General features: G+C 45.5%; 2 protein-coding genes across 2 annotated transcripts in view; one reads left to right on the forward strand and one right to left on the reverse strand.

Annotated features, from left to right (window-relative positions):
• Positions 1 to 9: 9 nt before the first annotated feature.
• KHDRBS1 (KH RNA binding domain containing, signal transduction associated 1) lies at positions 10 to 25,619 on the reverse strand. The gene is made up of 9 exons (XM_075908563.2): positions 24,969 to 25,619; positions 15,687 to 15,811; positions 14,961 to 15,077; positions 11,821 to 11,967; positions 9,830 to 9,963; positions 8,325 to 8,529; positions 5,018 to 5,085; positions 4,609 to 4,667; positions 10 to 1,277 (listed from the first exon to the last, which is right to left on the reverse strand). The coding sequence occupies exons 1-9, from the start codon at positions 25,273 to 25,275 to the stop codon at positions 1,180 to 1,182; spliced, it is 1,260 nt and encodes a 419-aa protein (XP_075764678.1). The 5' UTR covers positions 25,276 to 25,619; the 3' UTR covers positions 10 to 1,179.
• The window catches only part of PTP4A2 (protein tyrosine phosphatase 4A2), a 46,800-nt gene continuing 45,984 nt past the window's right edge, over positions 24,933 to 25,748 (forward strand). Inside the window, exon 1 of the mRNA XM_075908565.2 lies at positions 24,933 to 25,041. The gene's annotated coding sequence lies outside the window, so the exon portion shown is untranslated. The remainder of the gene's footprint in view (positions 25,042 to 25,748) is intronic.

Below are 25,748 nucleotides of genomic sequence, written 5' to 3' on the forward strand. Positions count from 1 at the left end.
TTCATCACATTTACTTTGATTAAAAAAGGACTAAACTTTATTGACAAACTGCTGCAGACATTTTGACAAATTTTAGCTACCTATTTAGGCAGACTTACACACGTAGCATTTAATCTTCAAGAACAAAGTGGGAGGACAGCGTACAAATCCAATTAGGACTTTAACCTATGTACAGAGTGAAACTTCTGATTTTTTCAGCTGCAGTGTCCCTTTTTATATAAAGCTAGTGTTGAGACATACTTGAACAAGTTACTGGGATTGCTAAATATTGACACCTTTGCCAATTTTAAACTTGCACTGTATTATCTGCCCCAAATATCCTAAAATGAGAAATCTGTAGTTTTACAGAATGCAAGCCTACTATTCATTTAATACTTTCTAATTTCAAACCCTGGGCAATTAGAGCCAAGTAGTAGTTTAATTTGTTCTTCTCTTAAAAGTCCTCCACATAGAACCAAACTAAGAACCCCTTTTCACTGGAAAATCTGCTTCCCAAGCATCTCTCAACACTGCGTGTTCGGGGCTAGATTTCAAAACCCACGTAAAAAGTCAATTTTACAAACCTAATTTTTTTTTAAATCAATTAACTTTAAAAAAAAACTATTTAATTTATTATGAGGATCTTTGTATTAAAATTTAAACTTAAGATTCATCAGCAATCTGCTTTTAAGGAAAGTTTGACATCTGAGCTTACTTTTAAACGGTGGCAGCCACTACCGTTACATTATGATTTTAATTCTTAAAAACAGCCCTGAATTTTGAAATGTAGCCTACTTTTGGGATTCTGCAACTACAACTTTTACGGGTTTCTTAAAAACCAAACTTAAAGGTTAACAAAACCTTAATTTCATAACTGTTAAGCAAGCATGTCACTTTTGAAACTAACTTTAACTCAACTTTCATTAAAAAAGGTACAGTTGTGTTTATATCTAAACAAAGAAAAGCAATCTACACACTTAAAAAAATTAAAGTTGGTCTTCTAAATCTATTTAACTCATTTTAAAATACTACATACAGAAGCCAGAATGCAAGGTGAGGATGGAGTGGGAGAAAAGGGGGCCACGAAGAAAAACAGTTAGACAATTACTTGTCTGGTGTGGGTAAAGCAACAGGAATCCTGGGAGATACAAGAATCAGTAACAACTGTTTGCTCATAACTGATATTTTTCCCTCATGTTTTTAATAGCGTCCGTAGGGGTGCTCTCTGTAGGCCCCCTTCACTGGCCTAGCTGGTGGAGCCTTCAGGGAGGGCCTTGTTCCATTCCAGTCATCTTGGCCTGCAAAAGAGCAATAAACATCAATGGGCACAGCACACTAACAGCCTGAGATGCACAACTGCACTGTGTACCAGTCAGAACACCTGCCTCCAGTTTCATATCATGACTTTGTGAAGACCAGTGACAGTAATACTCCCACAACTCCATTGGCTCACAAGCCTTTAGAGGCCATCTTTTAAAGACAAATGTTTATCTACAAGATCCCAGTGTCAGTTAGCATCAAGTTCCATAAACATTAACTCTCTACCAAGAGCACCTCCAACTTATTTGTATGGGAACCCCTTTGGATGTCTCCACCCCCAACTATGCTCATATTTGAACAAACCTAATACCTTTAATCTATGAATGGCAAGTGATTTAATTTCAGTAGCTCTGAAATGGACTCCTGAAGCAGCTTTGGCAGTCAGCCTCAGCTAAGGTCACAGCTGTGAAAGCTCTTTCAGTCTGCAAGAAGGCAGCATTTTATAATCCAGGAACTCTGATTCAGCTGTGCAGGATGCTGCTACAAGAAGTGCATTTCTCAATTTTAAAAATAGAAGCAAGGAAGTCTCCTTGCATAAGCCTGTCAAAAACCACCACCACTGCTCTGGCAGCTTCATACAGTACCCAGCCATACAACAGGGTTTTAGCAGCAGAGGGGTGGGACAATGACTGTTTAGGGACTGGATTCCAGGAGACACCTCAGCACTTTCAATGCTTGTCTCCTGAGATCAGGATTTTATTACCCCCTACATGACACCCGCACCAATATGCATAACTGATTATGGTAAAAAACTTTCAGTAGGATAGCACAAGACTCCCTCAAAATCCTGTTGCCATATAAGTAACACGGAAGCATGTGCTGTTCAAATCCCCTTCTCCTAGAGCTAGCTCAAGTCCCAAATACCCAAGCACAGCTTTCATTATAGCTTGTGCTCGCAACTTTCTTATTTTGAACAGCTGCCCCTCTCCACAGGTCACTGTTTCAGAGGAATGAATAGACACCAGGCACCAAGAGGCAAGTTTAACACTGTCGTGACATGCATTTTTATTTTCCTCAGAGTGGCCTCCATACTGGCTGCACAATTTATTTTTCTAATTTTGTTTTCATGAAAGCAGAGGCCAAAGGAAATGACTGTGGATAAACAGATTAACTGTGGCAACTACATGCCAAGTGTACTACCAGCACTTTGGCCTTCAGAACCCAGACAGCAGCACTGCTCATACCAAGCAGAAACACAAAAGCCTTTTTGTGGTGCATGACCAACACAGGCAACAAAATAAAGCATTTAACAGCCATTCTAAATGGAGACATGGAAGATATTCAGCATTACTGAAGCATTTATTCATATTTAACGCAAATAGTTGAATTTAGATTCCTTACAAAGTAAGTATGGACCAGTATGCCACCACAGTTAAGTCTCAGTTTCTGCTCGCTCCTGAAGCAGGTGGTGTAATGCCATCTTAACATTTTCATATGCTTAATCATGGGACAGCTAAAGGCCTCCCCCTGCTTCTCCAAGCCCATAAACACTTGTACTCAATGCTGGCTACCTTCTCCCCCTTAAACATACTCAAGGCCCAAGCCCAAGCAAGTGTGCCTAATGGGATTTCCACTGAAACTAATTGTGCCTTGACTTTAAAGACTGCTAGAAAGTGTGCTTCCAATACATCCACTGGCTGATTGCACTGCTTTTACAGAACTTCCAATTTGTTGACCTGAGCAGAAAGATGGGAAGACCAGAAATCTCGCTCTATGATATATGGCAGTGCAGTTCACAACTAGCACTAGAACAGCCTCAGGTTACTCAAAGTATTACATTATAAAGAACGTACGTAACAAATATTTTACTATGACTTCTCAAAATGTTGTACCTTCATATTTGGTTCAAAGAAATAGCGTTAGATCAGATTTTGGGAAATTGCAAACTGCGTATTTTCATTAGCCAAACAGAGGACATATAGTTACTACTGAGTTCTGTCAAGGTAAAGAGGAGACTTAATGCTAGATTAAAATTCATCTTTCCAGGAAGTATTTACTGCAGATACAGTTTCAGCTGGAAGGGTTTTGAGGGATACAAGGAAACAGCTGGCAGTGTACATTCATTCAACTCAGGGTGGGCAAAAATATGGCCTGCAGGCCAGATCCAGGTCATCACCCTCCCATGGCCCAGCGGGACACTGGGGCAGGCTTCCTACCTGCTGCGCCCCAACATGCTGCTCCAAGCAGCCAACTGCTGAGACCATGTGCATATCTGCATGCCCTGGGGAGTAGGGGGGCGGACTTTACATGTTGCCCCTGCCACCATCACAATCTCGCAGCTTCCACTGGCCCTTTCCCAGCCAAATGGGAGCTAACTGGTCTGTGCTTGGGACATTCAGACACACATGTAGCTTCCCTACAACTGCCTGCTTTGAGCAGTGTACAGGGGCACGGCAGGCAGGGAGCCTGCCCCAGGGTCCACTGGGCTGCTGACTGGGAGCTGCCTAAGTAAGCACCTCCTAGCCAGAGCCTGTGCCTGGCACCCCACTCCTGTCCCAGATCACCACTCAAACCCCCTCTGTACACCTGTCCCAGATCACAACCCCTTCCCAGACCCTGCACTGCCCCTCCTGCAACCCAATCCGCTGATCGTGGTCACAACCTCCTCCTGCCCTGGGTCTCTATTCTGTCCCAGAGCCTGCACCCCCCATCCTTGCACCTGTACCCCAATCGTCTATCCCGAGCTCCTGTCTGCACCCAACCTTCTTTCTAGACCCCACACCTCCTCCATCAATACCATAGAAGAGTGCAGCCCTTGACCACTTATCAAATTCTTGGAGTAAACACCTCCCCCCCCATCCAAAATTATTGCCCACCCCAATCCAACAACAAAATATAGCATCCCTGCAAGCCAAACTGCTGTAAAAGCTGTGCTGTGGCTGGGAGTTCAGATCTTGAGCACAGAATGCCCCAAACTGACAGAAACCTAAATACCCCATTTCTGACAGAAAAAAAGGGGGGAGCGTGCATATGCAGGAACAAGAATTCATACATAGCATTCTATTGTAGGAGTTTAGGTAAGGCCACTTCTGCAAGAATCAAACTAGATGTGAGCTTAAAGCCATGATGACCTTAATTTGACTATCATGTAGACCTGTTATCTGTGGAATGTAAATATTTTTCCTCCCATGAAGGCAAGTTCCCTTCACCACTGACGACCTCCTCAGCCCAGTCATTTTTTAGAACAATTCCATCAATAATTTCGTGCTTTAAGACAGAATGTTTAAATCAAAAATATCTGATAAACTTCAAGCAACTCCCCCACTGAATTACAACCCCTTCTCTCCCTGACAGCGTGTCCAGACATACCATAAGCTTCATAGGATTCTTGTGCCTCCCCATGTCCATAATCATAATATTCTGTGTCCCTGGAAGAGGAAGACAAAATGTGTTTAGATTAGTCACGTAGAGGTGAAGACATTTATTTCCAAATACCAAGAACTGGAGCATTCAAATTCATGTAGATCCTCAATTCAAGACTTACTTGAATTAAGACACCCAACTACCTACTTTGGGGTAAGTATGCCCACTCCTTTCTAGGGTAGTGGGAACTCTCTTAAACGTACCTTCCCAAACACATTAGAAGCCAACAGATCCAAGTACAATTAGCCTCAAAATATTAAAACAGAAATGTGTTTAATTTTACCTGTAAAAAGTCACACAGAATTCACTCTCAAGAATGGGAAGAAAGGGAACTCAACACCAATGACACACTTACCCTTGGCCCTGGCTGTAGTAGCCTTCATAGCCCTCATAACTCTGCTCCGCATATGTATCATCGTAACCCTGAAACACACAATGACATAAGGATGGATACATGTGGAGGGCCTTATTCATTCTGAATAAGGGGAAGAGCAAAACTGGGTTTATTCAGCAGTCCTTTTCAAATTACTCCTGAAAGAATTCTGTGCTCCTGAGGGGCTGCAGAATTTATAGTTTCTCATTTATTTTTACACACACACACACACACACACACACACACACACACACACACACACACACACACACACACACACACACACACACACACACACACACACAGTCCCCGGGTTACGTACAAGATAGTGACTGTAGGTTTGTTCTTAAGTTGAATCCGTATGCAAGTCGGAACTGGGGTCAGCCGCTGCTGAAACTGATCAGTTTCAACAACGGCTGAATCTGGACGCCAGTTCTGACTTGCATACAGATTCAACTTAAGAAACCCAGGCATCCCCAAGTCAGCTGCTGCTGAAACTGATCAGCGGTTGATTCCAGGAAGCCCGGGGCAGAGTTGCTCTGCCCCAGGCTTCCTGGAACTCTGCCTCGGGCCTCCTGTAGTCAGCCGCTGGTCAGTTTCAGCAGCAGCTGACTTGGGGACGCCTGGGGCAGAGCAGCTGGGGTGGTGCTGGGTTGGTCCGGAGTGGCGCTGCGGGACCAACCCGGCAGCACCCCAGCTGCTCTACCCCAGGGGTAGGCAAGAAAAGCCTGGTCTGCTGGGGGAGGGGGGGAGGGAGGGGCACTAGCTGCACCCCCCCCAGCAGACCAGGGAGACGGGAAGCAAAGTCTTGGAGCACGCCCACAGCGGGCGTGCTCTGCGGCTTTGCTCCCCGTCTCCCTGCAGACCAGGGAGATGGGGAGCAGCTTTTCTCGCCCCAGAGGATGGGGGCAGTGGACCGCGGCGCATCTGGGTGTCCTGCCGCTCCAGTCTTCCGGGGCGAGAAAAGCCCCGTAACTGCGGATCTGACATAAGTCGAATCCGCGTAACTCGGGGACTGCCTGTATTAGGGAAGAAGAGCTGTCCCGCAGTGTCCACTGGGGGCAGCCATACCACTAAGGGAGTGACCAGCAGAGCTGGGGCTCCACCATCTTGCCTGCCAGCACACTGTTTAGTAGCCCCCCCCAACCCCAAACCATTTCCCCGCAACTTGACTACAGTGCCAAAAAGGGAGAGTGGGGGAAAGGCCGCTGGCAGCTGGAGAGCTGGGGGAATGGGGAAAGAACATCCATCTCCTACATGCACACAGACCCCTAACCCACATCCCCAAGGGTCTGCCCTGAAGGACACAGGCAACGCTTGGTAAGTATGCTAGATCTATATTTGTGCCCCTAGCACAAAAACCATAAAGGGAATTTATGGTGGGACATGTGCCTCTTCCCCACTGCCTGGGGCAGCCTGAGGGAGACAAATCACTCACTGCAAGGACAAAGGGGCTGGGTGCGCAGGCATGACAACGCGACAGATCAGCACAGAGGGGTATGGCTTTTCATTATGTAGGAGGCAGAAAGGTTTGATCTCATTCTTGGAGGCAGAAATATGGCAGCCTGCCTGCATAGTAACACTGTTAACGTTCCCATTGTTAGTTAAGTAGTTCCATTTTCAGTCAATTCCCTCAGGAGCATAAAACCTATAAAAGTTTTAAGGCCCCAACGTTGCCAGAGTGATGTAAAGCCTTAAAAATGACAGTAAGGGAATCATCTAGGAAGGTCTATGTGCTCTCACTTTTTTCCATGCCAAAGTTGCACAAGAGGGTTAGAGCACAACTCGGGATTTATTTTACTTATCCATTAAAAAAAAAAAAAAAAATACTTGGAGGGTAAATAGAACATTTACCAAGCAGTCAATAAAATGTCAGGACAATTAGAACCAAGCACTTCCCAAAGTACCCAGCCAGATCCAGGGCAATGATTAGCAAAACTGTAGGACTCATCTAAAAGTCTAAGCAACATAAAATGACTTTTTGGCTGTTTGATAATGTGCAATATAATTTAAACGAGAAACTAGAATCATAACTGGAATGCAAGTTATTAGTTACCAGGTGTTTGGAACCTAGCTTCCATGAGTTTAAGAAAATTTGAATTTGACCTTTTGCCTGTATTGTAGTTTAAATTACCAAAGCAACAGAAACTGGGGTGATTAGAATGCATTATTTTAATAAAATATGTAGAACTGGCATGGAATTTAATTTTTTGGTACAGAATCCTCCCAGGAATATCAGATGAATGGGTAAATCCTAGCATGTCCTGAGGGAACCTGTCTCTTACAGTGAAGGTGAGAATGTTAAAGCATGTTCACAAGGCATGCCAGACTCCTGTAAAGCATCCAAGGCTGCATTATGTCCACAGTATATCAGAAGTCTCATAACTGGGTGACCCAATATAGGATTTACAGGTAGACAGAAGCTACTAGGTTTTAACCTGAGCCAATGGAAAATAGAAGGAAGTTTTTTCCAGAGGGAAGGACTTTTTTTTTTTTTTTTTGGGGGGGGGGGGGGGGGGGGGAGTGAAATCCCATGTGATGGTTTCTTAAATAGTTACTCTGGTATTCAGCTGTTTCTTTCTAAGATGGCAAGAGCAAATATTCTTAAGTCAAAATGCTGAGAAGTACTTGTCTGTAGTGACAACACTGTCATTTTAACCCAGTTTGTTCACGTTAAAATAAGTTCTTACCACAGTTACATGGGTCTGAAGACTCCAGTACACTCTGCTTCTATAAGACACTTTCTAATCTAAGTTTGTTAGTAAGCAAGGGCCATAGCGCAGACTCATTGATAATCGCAATTGCTTTAATACCCAACATTTAGGGCAGGGGTGAGGAACCTTTTTTGGGTCTAGTGAAGAGCCAAAAAAAGGCCCTCACTGAGGAGAGACATTCCTCATATTCCCCTTGCATACCAGCACCTACAGGGGCCTAGTAGATTGTGTGCGCTCCAGCTCTGGGGTGGGATAGCAGGGGGGCTGGATCACCACTGCATGCTCTCCGTGATTGAACCCCCGGGCCTGAGGTTCTCCACTCCTGATTTAGCGTATACTGCAATGTAGGTGAGATACCAGTGCCAGCCAACTCAAGATTGCAAGATGTTTAGCTGCAGTATAGATGTTTGAGTTTGGCCTCCAGCCAGAGTGCTCACACCACAAATAAAAACAGTCTCTTAGCCTGAGTCAGAGGACACAGGCCAGTCAGATTTTTAATTTCAGTGCCGACATGCCTGTAGGATCTGCAAATGTCTTCTAGCTACTTGGAAAGAGTATGTAGTACAGTTTCTTACATAATCTTCGTAAGTTTCGGGTGCAGGTGGAGGAGGAAGCGGTATTCTCTGAATGCCGGCTGCACGAGCTCTTGGTACAGGAGCGCCCCTTACTGCTGGAGGAGGAGGTACACCACGGGCCACAGTAGCACCTCTAGCTATGGCACCCCTAACTGGTGCTCCTCGCACCAGGGCTCCACGAGGAGGACCCACCACACCACGCCCTCTAAAAAGAAAAAGGGTTAGAAATAGCTACGCATGTATTCTGCAAAAGCCAGAATGTTCTAAATATCCAAGATAGCAGCTAATGAATACTGCTTGTCTGTCAATATACTATGAATTCATTCATAAACAGTTACCCATGCTATAAAGTTGACGACTAAATGCATAAATAGGATTATAATGTAATTCTGGTAAGAGTCATAAGGTTACATAAAACTACTCATAAAACATTACCATAGGAAAATGGAGACAGTAGCTGAATACCCAAGTCACCATTTCTAAACATTTTAAAAAGGTGTGAATCTGCAGAGCTTGTTTGGTTATAAGAAAAGTAGTCCAGAACTTTTCCTCAAATTTCCCACAGCAAGCCTACTCTTATCAGCTATTGTAACAAGGGAACCCTGGGGCTACTCTACACTGCCCAGTCTTGTGCAAGAACATATGCAAATGAGGCGCAGCAATGAATATTATCGCACCTCATTTGAATACTTAATGAACAGCCAGTTTTGCACAAGGGGCTTTTGCGCAAGGAGCAGTCTCCAGAGCTCCTTCTTGGGTAAAACCCCCCCTCTTGTGCAAGAGCCGTTCTGCCGCTTATTTTCAGGCAGAATGGCTCTTGCGCAAGAGGAGGTTTTTGCACAAGGAGCAGTGTAGACCGCTCCTTCTTGCACAAAATGGCGGCTCATTAAGTATGCAAATGAGGCAGTGATATTAATTGCTGCATCTCATTTGCATATGTTCTTGCAGAAGACTGGGCAGTGTAGACATAGCCTGGGGTTTTACGAAGTCCAAAGAAGGGATGACTAACCACTTCTGAGTAATAAACACTTTTTATCCTTCATTTGGGATAAACGGTAGGTCTACTGGCACTGTGTGGCACAGGTTCATCACTGACTTAGTCCAACGCAATGAGCAAACAAGCAGTATCAGGCTAATATCATCAAGCTTTCAAAGAGTTACACACAAGCTGCACGGGTGGGCCCGCTGACTGAGAACCATGGATCAAGGAGCTTTAGACTTCAACTTTACCCTTTAAATAATTCCAGAAATAAGATGAGATTCCAGCAAGGTGGTATTCCAAAGCTATCGCAATTCAGATCACACAATATTCGGTGACCTCCATTAAAAGTATTATTACCTCATTTCCGTAACACCCCCTGCTAGAGGGAACTCTCAATTTAATAAAAGCAGCCCCACAATATTGGAAGTTGCAATATTGGCATTCAGGCTCAACAAAGAAAAGATTAGTCATCTTGCTAGCAGTAAGAGTTCCCGTTTCCAGCATCAATACTTTTGAAAAATACCTAGGAACTGGTGGAGGAGGGGGAGCTGCTCCTCTTCCTCGCACAGGGACCCCCCGGCCACGGGTTGGTTCTGGTACCCCATTCAGATAAGACAGCTCCAAAAACTGTTCCTGGCAGATGTCGTCCATCATATCCTGAGAAGAAAAGGGCAGAGAAAGTCGACTCGGACACTAGGCTAGCCATTGTGCTCTAAGGTGTCAGAGGTTAACATATTAGAACATCAGTTGCTGAAAACCACGAGTCACACTTCAAGCTACAGCAGCTGTCAAAGCATCTACAGTCCCCTTTCAAAAAATGTAGGTTCCCTGCCAGCCAAATGCCTGTGACAGAAAATGCCATGTTCTGCTCCAAAAACATACTGGAAACTGATCATGGCACTCACACAAAAGCAGGAGCTGGATGTATCCTGATGAAGAGTAAATGCCCATTTACAAATCCAAGCTAACTCTTTACATTCTCATGAACACAGCACATCTCTGCGCTCCATGCCTTTTTATCTCCCCGGGATACAGCTTCGAGTATTAGAAGGTGGTTTTGGTAACTCAGAAGAAGCCATTCCAATCCACTTCCTCCCCAAACATGCATACAAATCAGGTTAGCACTACTACCCTGCCAGTGGGATTCCACAGAGCCGCCACAGCAACTCTGCTTCTGTGAGCTAAGCTTATTGCACATACCAGGAGCTCTAGCACATTCTCCTCTCAGAGCGCCCACCCCTTCCCCCGGATGTGCCACTCCTTCCAATTTACCCTCTATTTCAGAAACATTGCAAACCCCAGCCCTCCCAATGCTAGAAGCCCTGTGTGCCCACCATGCTGCCTACCCACAGCTTCACCACTCATTCTCTTTCTGTCCACTCCTTTGGGGCAGTAACGTCTTCAACTCAACTGAGACAAGTGCAGAACTCAAATAAGGGATATTGTTATGCTGGAATGTGTTGTTTTCTGCCCTCAATCAGTTCTTTTATCTAGACTAAGAATTACAGAAGTAGCAGAAGATGTTGTTCTGCTAACCAAAGTCAGGGGTGACATGTACCCCCCATCTCTCTCTTTAATCTTGTTTTCACAAAATCCAGAGGATTCTGCTTACTGACACCCAGAACATTCCCTGAAATTTTAGAAATTTGGATTGCATTCAAAACGTATTGCTTTATAGCTAAACAAAGCTCAGTTATTGAAAACCATCTCCAAATTTAAAAACATGGTGTAAATATTCATCTAACATGCCTGTTACCAGCTGAAATCGACTGCCCCACGTCAAACTCATTATAAGAGATGGGAACACTTATTTAAGAGCTATCAGGAGTATTTTCTGCAGGTCTCTACAAGGCAATTTCAAGTGAAGAATGGAACCCATTCAAGAAATCAATTACCCTAGAGGGCACATCAAAGGTTGCTCTCTTGATAGAAGAGCTGCCATACAAGCGCCAACCAAATTCTGTCTATCATACCAGCCAGTAACAAGTGCTTCCAAAAAGTTTGGAGTTTCCTGTACGGCATGGCAGCTATAAAGTAATGTGCCATTAGAAGAAGCTTCTGCTACACCTGACAAGGACCAGCTTCTTTTGGTGAGAGAAGTTTATACAGAATGCCAGCATCAGAGCTAAATGACACAATGGAACACATTTGTAATGTGAGTGTTTAACACATTGTCAGAGGCCATTCAAGGTTAACTGGCCACATCACTAAGATGTTAACTACATATGCCAATCAATTTGTTCCACCTTGTATTTAGCTGCAACACCAAGTGCCTTTCTAGAGCTGAAAAAGAGCACCATAAAAGCATGCTGGTTTAATAAAAAGTATTACTTCACCCACTTTGTGTCTCTAATATCCTGCGACCAACACAGCTACACCACACTTCTAGGCCTGGTCAGTTAGTGGTTAAAATCTCTTCCTTCAGGGCACAAGTTAACTACACTATATTCCACAGGGAAGGGTACCAAAACCAAGGCTCTATTCTAAAAAGCATCAAGAGCCAGATTTACATACTGGAACAAGGAACTTCTTGACTTCTTCCATGGCATGAGCCATGAGAGCATAGGCCTCGCAAGGTGGTCCAAAGACTTCAATGAAGACATGCAGATCCATATTTAAATGAGCGTATTTGGGATCTCCTCCTTTGCGCAGTTCTTCCTCCTAAAAAATACAATTCAACATTGTGAAGCCAGACAAGGTGCAGAGAAACCATCTACTTCCTTAAGCATGTTTCTAAACATTAATTAGCAGACTAAAATTGACATCCACGGTCAGACATGGCTAGAAAATAGTAATCCCTGCAAAGTTGCTATCATTATTGTCCTGGTGAAATATGTGCAATAACTTTGTATGCAAAGATGTTGAGTTTTACTCTACAATATTACTAAAACAGGTTTCAAGTCTGAGGGCCAAGGACAAAACCAGCTCCCTCCTCCCCAAAAGTTAATACCTCAGCCCAATGTCAACAAATCAAATGGATGACCACCACCTAATTAAATGGGCTAGTAGTTAAGATGGAAAAAGGATGTGGGTAAAAATCTACAGCCTGACAAAGAAACAGCTGAGATTTCCTCTCCCCCCTCCTCAGGCTTTGTCTACTGACCCCCACCTTTTTGTGCACCACCCAAGATGACTCCTTACAGCTTGCTCTTGTGTAAAAGAAAAAGCAATTAGCACAAATTCTCGCTCTACTATCAACAGTGTCAGCACCAGAAGCAAGCAAGCAGCACAGGACTGGGAGAGATCCTTACTGAAAGACCCAGGGAGTGAAAAAGTTGGAACGTATGGCTGGAGTCCTTTGCTTTGAATTCACTTAGCTTGTTCAGTTAGGTATTAGTTGTGTTTTCCCTTTGTTTTTGGAATTCATTTTGATTTTTATGCCTCATTACTTGTAATAAAATAGTAAAAAAGTATTAATCTCTACATATTAAAAAAATTCCCTGTGGGACGACAGTGACACTACTCTGCATCCACAGGAGCCAAGCCCAACGTGGAGAACTGGGGCAGTCTGTGGCCCTGGCCTCAGCCCTCTCCTTCCCAGTGGCCAGGGGAATGGCCCTAGCTGCTCTGGCCTTGGCCCAGCCCTACTCTGTGGTGGGGGGAGGGGGGGAAGAGAAGAGAATGAAGAGCTGGGGCCAGGGTACCTCACCACCAGGCCCTGGCCAAGAGGGGGGCTGGTGAGCATAGTGAGCAGGGGGTGCAGCCCCCTAGTTTATCTAAACCAGTATGTTTAGGAAATTTAATTTGGGACAACAGAATTTGTGCATACACTTTTCTATTACTAAATTATGCAGTACAAGACACTTCTGGAAATATGTCTGCAACTTTGCTGGTGTCCCTCTGCAAAATAATTCAGGAGCAACTGGCTAGAGAATTCACAATACAGCTGGGAGTAATTTGTATGCTAGAAGCTGAGAGCACGCAGACCAGGAATAGTTTCGGTCACAGTGAAGCAGTGTAACAGGAGAATTTATAGAACACAGCAGTCTAGATTGCACCTTGAATAATGTCATAAATGGACATATAAAAGAAGTGGTCTCCCAAAACAGGAGGATTGATTTTTGAAGTGCCGAACACCTGTAGCTCCCATTACCGTCAGTGGAAATTGTGAGTGTGCTCAACACCTCTGAAAAGGCATACCAGAAAGTTTTAAGAGGCTATTAATGATTTTACTGTGATTTGGCCTGGATGAATTTTACTGCAGCTTTCAGTAGTATATACTTTGTGGTGCTTGTTGTACAAGTCAGCTGTACTAAACTGGTTTGCCATTAACATCTAATTGTATTTCTTCTGTGTAAGTGCTTTTATCACTTCCTTTGTAACGGCTTCCTGCTCTCAAATGCACAGCAGGACTCAAGTCACATGTCAGCAGTAACATTCTTATCCAATGATTTACCAAGAGCAGTTCCCTATTCCCCCATCCCTTCCACCTTTTTACATCATAGGAAAGAGGTGTCGGTACTTGTAGTAATGTATTAACTGCTTCTTCCAGAAGATTTCTGGCAGATACAAGTAACATCATTCCATTTCAACAGCACTCCTTCCCTCCAGGCACTGCTTTGCAATGAAAAATGGAGGCAACACCTTAGTGCCAATTCAATTTTACTGTTAAGTGTCTAAATTAATTCAACAGATTTGTACTAAATTGGAAAAAATTCAACAAATATAAAGACAACCTGCAAAATTAAAGTAAAAACTTAGTGAAATCCTAGCTCTGTATTGACCCCATTTAACCAAGCTTTAGGTCAAGGAGGAGAGGAACGTTCAGCACGGAATTAAATATTTGTTGTTCTATTCAGAAATCTTCCTGGCACTTCGCTATTCCCTAGAGAGAAAGACTGACACATTGGCAACCTACAATGTCAGCTAATCAATAAGCGTCTAGAGGATTTCACTTAGGGGAAAGATTTTTTTTTTTTAAAGGATGTATTTCTTTTGTGAATGCCCTCACATATTCTGGCTAAGGAGGGCACTAAGGCCACATCTACATTACAAAACTGTGTTGACTCAACTCAGCATACAGCCACCATAGTTATTTGAATTGCTCGTGTGCACACGCTTGGTTCCTCGTCAGCACTGTGAATCCTGAAAAGGAGCCCTTATGTCTATTGTATTGTAAGTGTAGGGCTCGGAAATGGCTCCTGAAAGCCAACAATAGTCAAGGTAAGCAATGCAGTGTTTACATTGGACACTATGTTGTCCAAATTACATTGACTGTGAATCTGTGCTGCTCAGAGAAGTGGTGTTTACTAAATTAGTGTAGACAGACAATTACAACAGCAGGAGTCAAATGTAAGCTAAGATATCTCTACAGCTAGGTCAATGTAAGGCAGCTTATGTCAACCCAACCATATATTGCAGACCAGGTTGTAGTAACCAAGCTACAATTGCACTCAATTCTTTAAAGTTGTTGTTCAACTTTCAGAAGAAAAAATAGTTAAAGGTTAACCAGTTACCAAAGTCCATATTTTTTGCAAGGAGTTCAGCTCAACCATCATTTTTATGAGATAACATATACATGGGGGTAGACAGAACAAGAGACAGAAATCAGCATCCCTGAGTTCTAATGATTTTCACCTTTGTAAAATGCTTTGCTTATCACTTGAGAATCTCAATCTATATCTGTAGATCTACATACACTTCCAAGCCCTTACCTTTGCTTTGTCTCTCATTGAACCTTTTCCAAGCACAGAGATCTTGGCCCCAGTTTCTTCCTGCAGTCTTTTGATGGTATTGCCTTGGGGTCCCAAAATCTTCCCAACAAAATTAAACTGATAAAGAGAAAGACACATTTAGTCCCAAAGCTTAAGGAGGTTAAGAACGGCTGCTGTTAAAACTGCACTGGCAGACACGGCAAAACTGGAAGTTTAACCAAGATCAACCACAGTCCCAACCCACACCCACATCACACAAAGTCCCGTGGAAATAAACTTTACAATAATTTTTGGAGAAAAGATTAACAACTGGCTGGCTTGCTCTTTTTATGAGATTATTTTGCCAGCAATTTATGTTCAATTAACTCAGTCTATTTCATTTTAATTATGAGACTCCAACCATTTTGTAGACAGCAATTCTTAAGTGTTAGAGGGAATCTTAATTTTGAAGCATGAAAAGCCAGCTAAAGAAGAAACTCTGCTCTGGTAATGAAAGAATGTAACTACTCAATTGACACATTTTTAACGTGACAGTCTAGAAATCCAAAATGTTAGAAATAAGATACTAAAAATTTGCATAGGAGAAATTCCACAGCAATAGAAGAGCACTTTAGTATAACTTAAAATTACACTTAGAGAAAGACACTATTTACTAAGCATAGCATGTAAAATCTTATATTTACAGGCAGATCAGGTAGACTTGGTTAGTTACGGTCTGGCCCTCACCTTGGGATACTGTTTGACAGGTATCAGAACTCGTTCCTTCAGTTTCATGTTCTTGTGGGAAAACAAATCCAAGTAGTTCTCTTCCTCATCCTTCTTTGTCTCCCCCTTCTGAATTTTTTCAATTTCTAGACAAAATAAAAATAGCATAATGTTTGTTCCTCAAACTGAAATGACACTTGCATAGTGACACTTTATAGTGGGGGTGGGAACCTCAGGCCGGGGGCTGGATGCAGCGCCTGGATTGGGTGCCTGAGGCTCAGCATTGGGGAGCCTGAACTGGTGCTCCAGCCCCCCAGCTTCCCACCTCCAGGGCTGGAGCACACAAAATCTACTAGCTTGGGCCCCCCTAGGCTCTGGTGTGCAAGGGAAGCCTGGGGAGTGTCTTCTCAGTCAGGAGCTTCTCACTTGTGTGAGGCCCCTGACTGATTTTTTTGTGGGTCAGTGACCCCCCAACCCAAAAAAGGTTCCCCACCCCTGCTCTCTACAATCCTAAATTCTCTGCCAATGTATGTACGTTGATAGCTATGTCGGAACAAAACTAGGAGGTGTTAAAAAGGGTAAGCTCATTTAATCTAGTCTGCATGTCTCTCTAACCAATGCCCAAAGTCTAGGGCTCTAACAGGACCAAGGACATTATTGGTTTGTAATAAGTAAATGGAACACGGGATTATGACATGAATCACCTAAACTGATAGTAACCATGCACCCTTAAACACAATATACCATCTGTGTTGTGCCCTCCTTTCTTCCAAACCTCAAATAAATATGGCAAACAACACTTTGTTAGCAAAATGTTATGGTTGCCTGGTGATAATATTCTGGAAGAGCACAGACTGAGTTCCACAAAACAAACCTCTGAAAACCAGTAAATAAAGAGTTAAAGTAAGAGCCCTCACAGAGTTAGCCGCTAGGAATTATTTGCATGGATTCCAGAGGTTTTCAGCATGTCAGGTGCATAAACAGTGGAAGAATAAATGGGAGTTCAAAAAAAGCTCTGTCGTATGAGGAAATCAGTGTCTGAGTCCCCTGTGTGTGAAAGAAAAAAGGTACCTCTGTACAACTTGCATTCTTTCAGTACAGAATTGTGTAAGCTGTGTCAGTAGAAGAGCACTGGGGTCTTCTCGTTAGGAGTACTGTCAGTAACGAGGATGGATATGAAAGCAGTTTGTGGATTTAATAAAGGGTAAAGAAAAAGACAGGGTTTAAGTGGTACCCTGTGTGCAAGTATAAAGGAGGTATAAAAGAGACTGATGTGGTTGTTAAATTTTACAAGTACGATATTCTGCTTTTAGTGTTTGAGCAGAGGGCAAGTGTAGATTAATGGAAGGAGACAGATCCTCATAGATGAACAAGTATCCCCCAACCTGGCTCATACACACAGACAGGTAAGAGGCAAGTAAGAGGCAGGGCTTAGACACTTGGTGGGGAGTAAGAGAGGGACTGAAATCCCTGAACCCAATTATCAGGAGGTAGGGTAGGCAGAGGAGTCAGACCACCCCGCCCCCCCAATCTCCTAAAATGCCCCTCTCCTGACAGTCAACATTTGCACCCTTTAAAGAAATTGATTATATTCTCTGAAAAAATTCCTAACATATTAGCAATACACCTTCAAACTTTCTCCAATTTTCTGGTAGGACTTGAAATTGACACTGGTTGGGGGAAGTCAGATTCAAAGGACAGCTGGTGTGAAACTTTGAAGGGTAATAATACTGTAACTTCTCTGTGCATGCTCAGTGTAATTCATTTATCTTGTCATTAGAGTCAGTGGCTTGTGTCATACTAAGCTACAGGCACAGTCCCACAAACCCTTTGCCAAATAGCCCCACATATGGACCTCTAACAGTATCCTTGCGCCCTCATGAAGTGCACCAAATCTCAAGGCAACCTGAGCAATCATACATTTTAGAATAAGGCAGCTGTTCTACAATGAAATTAGGTCAACCTACATTGCACAGAGGTTTGAAAAATTAGCATTCCTGAGCAATACAGTTAAGCCAACCTAACACCTAGCATAAAAAAAATACCAGGTCAATGAAGACTTCTTCCACTGATCTAGCTACTGCCTCTTTGGGCAGTGGATTAATCACAGCAATGGGACTCCTTTTCCACCCTCTCCCAGTCACTGTAGTTAGTGTCTATACTAAAGAGCAAATATATCTGGGTTGCTAAAGTGTTCTGAAGTTCAGACACAGCCTTAGAAGAGCAGAGAGTCAAACAAAAGCCTCATCTTAATCTTATCCATACCAGGGCTATGGCTCTGCCATAATACAAACCTTATCTCTATGACAAAGTAAAACTGCAAAACCACCTTCAGTCCCAGAGAAACACCCCCATTTCAAGGAAGCAACCATTTGGGAATTAGATCAAGTCAGTTTAAGGCCTTGTTTGTACATGAAAGTTGCACCATTTTACATAAGGTACCATTTTAATCCAATTTAGCCAAATTTATTTTGGTTTTAAGAGTAGCTTATTTCAGTCTATCCTAAATTAATCCCTAATATAAAAGAAACCAAACGAGTCTGTACTGGTTTAATTAAAATTGGTTTCCAATTATATCTTTAGTGAAACCAGCACAACTTTCACAAGCCCTATATATGTGGATTTCAATTGTATTCGCTCAATCAAGTTGTCTCAATAGAACTGAAAAAGTCAATTTAATACTTATTAAAATTAGGGATGTGAAAGTATATTCATGGTTATATGCAAGTTCCCGAGTGCCTTGCCTCCCCCCCCACCCCGTGCTGCTGCAGCATGGAGGGAGAAGGGGCAGAAGGCTACTTGCCCCTTCCCTCTGTGCTACTGCCTCTGAGGGAGCAGCATGGCCAGGAGGAGAAGAGCTGGCACGCGTGAGCTGGCTCTACATGAACACCAGCTCCTAGGGAGTCAACTGCCCACCCCCCCACCCCCGCATATAACCACTAAAAATTTCAGCAGTTACCCATTTATTTGGTTAACTGCATTTCAATATCCCTAATTAAGATGCAGACCATTCATTACCTTGGAGGCACATTAATTGTTCATGTATTCTGGGGGGAGGGGGAGAGCGCCAGAGCTACAACATGGCCATCTAACATCAGTTCAAACATGTTAACTTGCACTGCAAAGAGTCAACAGGGCTTTTCAATTATGTCAAGTCATCACAACTGGAAAGAAAGTTGTGTTGAAAGCCAGATGACGATAGCTTTTAGTTGTAATTCGTAGGATTTATAGCTAGGCAATTATATTTCTGTGGGAGAAAAAGTAGTGCAAGAGACTGAGATGAAAGCATGGTAGTCTTGATCAGAAATCTGGCTAGAATCCCAAGCATCTTCAGGAAATACTTTATAATGTAACTCAATCACCAGGATCTAAAACCCTGACATCCTCCTAGCTGTGGACAGAGATGACGCTTTCACGGAGAGGTGGGTGGCACAGAGGGAAAGAGCCCAAAGGGGAATTACATACAACAGAAAATTAAAAGATTAACATCTCTCCTTGGAAGGCCCTCATACGACTATGATGGGTCCAGTACAAAAAACTTAACAGAACAAAGGGTCAACGAATCTTCCCATAAGCTTTGGAAACACAAAACTGAAGTCCACAAGATCAGCAGATTTTCAAGTTGGAGGATATAAATGTATGCCTTTTAAACCTGGGATGGGGAACTACAAGCCCGTGGGCTTGCCTTGAATCAGGCTCTGCAAGTTATGTTCCCCCTCCTGCCCTGCCAGCTAGGGAAACAGCAGCACAGGGGACTGCTCGGTTCCTGTGCCTGCTTGCAGGTCCCACCCTCCTCGCTCCCACAGGCCACAAATTGCAGCCAATGGAATGGTACAGGATGGTTCCTAAAAGTGCTGGGAGGTGCAGAGACACTTCTACTGCCGCTCCTGGAGCTGCATCTGGTGGTGCCCCAATCCTCTGCCCCTCCCTCCCAGACCCTGCACCCCCATCCTGCTGCTGCTCCCCACCATCTACAGAAAGCCTGCATGTCTCTCTGTCCCATCCCTCCCAGACCACACTTCCCCACCCCCTACCCTCTTCCTCCTGCCCAGGCCCTACACTTCCACTCTACTCTCCTGTACACCAAACTTACTTTTGCCCTCACCCCAGAGCCTAGGAGGTCTGCACAAAATCTATTAGCCATGGACCCCCAGAATAGTTATTCTGGACCTAAGGGGAAAGACCTGAGCCTCAGCATTCCTCCCCACCCCCACAGGCCACTCATGCGTTGCGCCCACTCCTCCGATTTTTCTGTGGCTCCCAATCAAAAAAGGTTCCGCACCCATGCTCTTAAACATTTCATCGAGCAATGATGAGACACCACAATTCTTTTCAAAAGGACACTGTAGGCAGAAATAGCAACTCACAAGGTTTAATTATGGCAGGGGTGGGCAATAATTTTTGCCCAAGGGCCACTTAAATGTTTTGAAGTGGCCCTGGGGCACCCCAGAAAAGGTGGGGCCTAAACCAAAAGGGGTGGGGCCAGGATGCTTCTGGGCTTCCCCACCCCAAGACCATGATTGGTCTAGGGGTGGGAGGGAGGAGTCCTTTTGTCCCCCCTTCCCACTAGGCCTGGGGGCTCCTTCCCACATGCAAAGGCTCTTCCCACCCTGTGAGGAGCACGTGGTGCTTCAAAGCGCTGCATGCTCCTGGCAGGGCAGGAGGAAGCTTTGTGTGCTCCCCCATCCCCAAGCTCTAATTGGCCTGGGGGCAGGGGAATGGCAGGGCCTCCGCGGGCCAGATCAACTCGCTTCGCAGGCTGGATCCGACCCTCGACAGCCCTTTTGCCCATCCCTCAATTAGGGGCACACCAAAAATGTTGTTTACCAACTGGCCTACTGTGTGACAGCCGAGTTTACACAGGTCAGTCAGTGTGTAATATGTGGGCACCAGAATTCACATCGATATGCACTACACACCCTGTAGACAAGCCCTTGGCTGCTAAAGATAGCTTTGATGAAAGGGACAAGAAAAAAGCCTTGGCCATTACCACAACATCTTTTAAACCCGTTTCTATTTGACAAGACCAACAGACATTCTGCCCATCAAACATGGAAGCTCCTTGCATCACTTGAAAGGAGGATGAAATAGTTAGTACAGCATCAGCTGGAGATGATACATCAAAGGAGCACCTGCAAGCACTGTGCTACCAGATCCTGACTCCACATCAGGCAGTACTACTGATTCCCAACAACTTGGATGGAGGTAACAGGCATTGCCAGAGAAATCTGCCTTTTTCTGAATACATGTAGAGTGGAAAGGAAGCAGCAGCCATGGGTCCCCTGGCAAAGTCCACAGTAGCCTTATTGTATAAATCCTGCATAAGACATAAGGACTATGGAGCTGGGCACATTAAAAACCAACAAACACTGCCTGAAACAGGTTCCTTCAGGTGAAATTACAGTGCAATAGTACCCATTTATCTTGAAACTGAGAAGAAAATGACACTGGACATATATCTTTGGGAACTGTGGGCCTTATGGGACCAAGCTGCTCACCCACAGTAGGGAAGCTAAAGGTTAACCAGTAAACATGCGCCTCACCAGCATGCTTACCAGCTAACTGGTTAACCAGCGCCCCTGCCACCTGTAGCAGGCGAGGAGCCGGCACCGCAGCAAGTAGGGGATGGAACCACCCCTGCTGCTGGTGGTTAACTATTCTAGATGGTTTTTATATCCCTAACACAGTGCTGAAGGAACAGGAAAAATAGAGGAACAGCCCCCACTGAATAATGGGCGGCGGGGGCGAGTAATCTGGACTCTGCATCTGATGTTCAGTCTTCTGAAATGCTTTTCATGAGAATGCTGAGAAAGCATGGATACAGGATGGACAAGATGGTCCACTGACTACCTATTATATGACCACTGTCAAACACTTAAATATTTTCGCAAGAATGCCCTGACACAGGCAGCATACTAGCTTTTTGATTGCATCATGGTGCCACAGAACTTCAGCTCATTGTGTCTCAATTTTCTGAGTTAATATAACTCAGTTAAGTAAATTTTTTGTAGTAAGGCATAAACATTTAAGGCTAAGCCACCTGGAGAACATAAACATCTTACTCTTTTGAAAGACTCCTAGGATCCAAGGAAGATAAAATCTGCTTTCCCTAAGCCACATGAAGAACTCAGATCCTTTGCCATCACAACCCATTGAGAATAACTTACTGTCTAACAGAATCAGTCTATAGCTGTTACATTGGCTGAAGTTGTAAAAGCACAACTCTTAGAACTATAAATAACCTTTCACAACGTAAATCTGCTCTGAATACAAGTTCTCTTTTTTCAAGTCTCTTGGCAACAGCATGGCAACTGTATTCATGATTGAGGTAATCTTGTGAAAGTTGCATGACAGCACTGAAATTGAAGACCTCTGTTTATTCACTAACCAGGTTTCAACAACATGGCTGCACTATTTAAGTTTTCCCAGTGACTTCATACCATATCAAAACACACACACACACACACACACTTCAGGATGAAATTTAGTTTCCATGCTGGTAGCTTTGACTGGAATGTCAGAGCCTTTATACATTATCCAGGGATCCTTTAGACTAACTGAACAGAATTTTAGAATATGAACTGCAAATTGTGTATGGTAAATCTTGTTGAGAAAGTGAAAGTCAAACATAAAACCAAACTGGAACACCGCTCCATGAGGGCAGAGTTAAGGGTGATTGCAGGCATAGCGTATACCTTACCTCTTCATTTCCTGCCTTTCAGAAGATTTACACACACCCCTCACCCCTGGCAGCAAGCTCACCAGGACTCTGCCCTGGCCAGCCAATGCAAGCCACAGGAACCCCGGGCAGGGTGGCTGGAAATTTCTCAACCAGACGCCCGGACACCTGGCCTCCCACCCCCACCTACCTGAGCTGGGCACTGCTTCTTCTCTTCGTTCCCTAGCATTCTAACTTCTTTCCCCGTTCCCCATGCCCAGGGATACTTCCTTACTCCAGTGGTCACCAACGAGTAGATCTGGATCTACTAGTAGATCTTGGAGCCTCTGATAGCCAAACCAGTCAGGATCACCTATCAAGTGCCAGTACTTCAGCTGCCCTTCCCCAGGGAGCTTCCTATTTGTGATACAGAGCAAGGAAGGGAGATGGGGGGGCTGATGTCAGGGTGCCTCTTCTTCCACTCTGTAGTCTATCTCCACAGAACAGGGAGAGGGGAACAACAGGGCCTGGGATGAAAGGAGTTTCTGGCTGCTTTGGAGAATGGTGAAGGGCCAGGGCAGGGGTGAGCCTGCCTTAGCCCCACTGCAACACCACCCAATAGCCACCTGTGGTAAACAGTGTCCAGCTGGAGCCAACTCTGAACCCCTGCCCCAGTCATGTACCCCACTATACCCCAAACCCCTGCTCTAGCCCTGAGCCCCCCCAGACCCAAACCCCCTTCTGCACCCCAGGCTCAACTCAGAGTCCCCTCACACTCCAAATCCCTTAGCCCAAGACCAGAGCCTGTGCTCCAACCCTCTGCCCCTGCCTGGGGAAAGGGAGGGAGAACGAGCACGAAGGAGGCAGGACAAGGGTATTTGGGTTTGAGGTAGATCCTGGATTGCACTCACATTCAAAAAGTGATCTTGGGTTTAAAAAAGTTGGAGACCCCTGCCTTAGTCACTGAAATGGTATTCAATTGATTGGTTTAAGTTGAGTACCACTGCAGGTGAATGGCTCCTTAAAACTAAGCCAGTTGTAGAGCTGGAGGGGGAGAGGGAAGAGGGAGACAGGGACACCACCTTTTCGAATGTGTGAATGGCTCCTTAAGAGCGCCACCTGGGGAGACACTTGCCAACCCTTTTGAAATGTAATGAAGACACTACGGGTCACAACCCATAGGTTGGAAAACCCTGGTCTAGTCAACAGGTTATCTAGTCATCTTTAAACATTGTTTTCAGGAAAAACATGATTTCAGGAAGACCCTTTAATTAACCTGGAAATAGCACATATCTAATTTATCATAACCAAGAGGAATATCAGTGGCACCAAGATACAAATTCAGAATGGAGCCACATCAAATCTCTAGTACAACGAAGATGACAGCTTTAAACAGCACTTTCCTACTTTTACATGAAGAGTTGAGATGAGTGACGTAATGTGTCTACTATATTAACACTGCCAATGCCATATTATAACTGCTTTCTAATAATGCAGTTCATAAAGAATGCATTATAGTTTCACTAGTATCAGATATTTTTAAATGTAACAATCCTAACAAGGGGCTAAATTATTCTAATCTAAAAAATTATATCCTTTATATGCAGTTTACACTTCCTTTTCTTTTTTACACAGTAAACTGTTGGTTTAAAAACAAACAAGTTAAAACACTAACAACTATTTTTAAACAAAACTGTCTACTTGATACAGCTATGTGTGACCACAGTGCAGCTGCGCTGTAGTGATGTGGAAAAATCTGAGCCGCCAGGCGATTGGACAGTGATGATCAGGGGAAGAGAGTGCTAGCCTAGTCACAGAACAAAGACTACCATGGCCATTTCCATTTAGTTTCATCAGAGGCATGAAACAAGCTCTAATACAGATTTTCATAGTGGTGAATAAAAAAAACCCCACAATTTCACATTTCAAAGGAGTAGACTACATAAAAAAACCGAGTTTACTGCCGTACCATTCTCTTTAGTCTCCTCTTTCCCATGGATGTAAAGAGCCAAGAGAATCACGCTTCAAGAGAGAGAAGTTATAGGTTCGTGTTTGATCCCTTTCAAACCATGAATTAATCTTTGGGGCTGGATGCTATTTAGGATACACCCATATCGACCCGGATTAAAACTACCCATCCATCTAACGTGCATTAGAGCAGGAACGAGCGCAACGATAAAACGCGCCCCACCCCAAGCCTTGGCGACTGAGCTTTTCCACGCGCTGCTTCAACCCTGCAGAGGAGGCAGTTTACAGAAGCCACCAGGAGCGAGCCCAGGACAAAAAGGCGACCGCCTGCAGCTCGCGGCGGCGGCGGGCCCGGAGGGAGGGAAGCGGCCGCATGGCAGCCAGTCGGCGGCCTCCTGGCTGCACGAGGATCCTGCCCCCCGGGAGCAGCCAGTCACCTCCCGGGGCGGGGAGAGCAGCTGTGAGCGCCGAACAAAGAGCGGGGCCGGCCAGGACTGAAGCCTCAGCCCCTCCCCGCCCCGGATCGCGGCCTAGGGAAGGGGGGCGGGGGTTGCGTAGGCGGCGGCGCCTGGCGCCAGCAGCAGCACAACGTGGGTGACAGACACACAGACCCCCCCCCCCGCCTCTCCCGCGCCCTTCCCCCTCCCGGCCTCGTCCCCTCCCCCACCCCGCGCTACCTGCCGTCAGCAGCTGCATGGCGTGGGTGAAGGACGGGTCCAGACTGTCCTTCTCGGCCATGAGCTCCGGCAGGTACTTGTTCTCGGGCTCCATCTTGACGGTGGCCCCGGGCAGGAGCGGGGTGGGCGCGGCGGTGGGGGTCTGCGAGGCGGCGGCGGTGGCGGCGGGCGGGAGGAGCGGCGGCGGCTGGGCCCCGGCCCCCCGGGCCCCGCCTCGGGGCGGCCGGCGGGGCGCGGGCCCCCCTTGCCGGGCGGCGGGGCCCGGAGCTCTGCCCAGCCGGGCGGCGGGGTCCTCGCGGCGCTGCATGCCCGGAAAGAGGGGGCGGGGGGGCGGCCGAACGAGCGGGGGGAGCGAGAGGGCGAACAGGATTGCCACACACCGACCGCCGGGGCTCCCAGGCCAGGAAGTGAAGGGCCGGAAACGGCTCCTCGCCCACTGCGCCTGCGCTCCCGCCGCCCGCTGCCGAGCGGCGTGTACGTTCGCCCCGCGCCCCCGTCAGAAGCAGCCAGCACCGGGCATGCGCCGCCGCCGTCGAGAACAAAGCGCCGAAGTGAGCCGACGCGCATGCCCAACCGTCACCCTGCGTGCCCTGCCCCCGCGTTGCGCGCGCGCGCACGCGCAGCGCTCAGCCCGCGAAGGCGAAAGCGCGCGAGACTGGCGGCGAAGGGAGCTGCGCCCGCCGGAACTCGCACGCTCCGCCGCCAACAAAAGTACCCAGGGGAAGCAATACGCCTGCGCAGCACGGTGACGCCCTCCGGAGGTACACTGCGCGTGCGCAA

Source organism: Pelodiscus sinensis, chromosome 26 (genome assembly GCF_052426305.1).
Source record: "Pelodiscus sinensis isolate ZL-2025 chromosome 26, ASM5242630v1, whole genome shotgun sequence".
NCBI classification, from domain to species: domain Eukaryota; kingdom Metazoa; phylum Chordata; order Testudines; family Trionychidae; genus Pelodiscus; species Pelodiscus sinensis.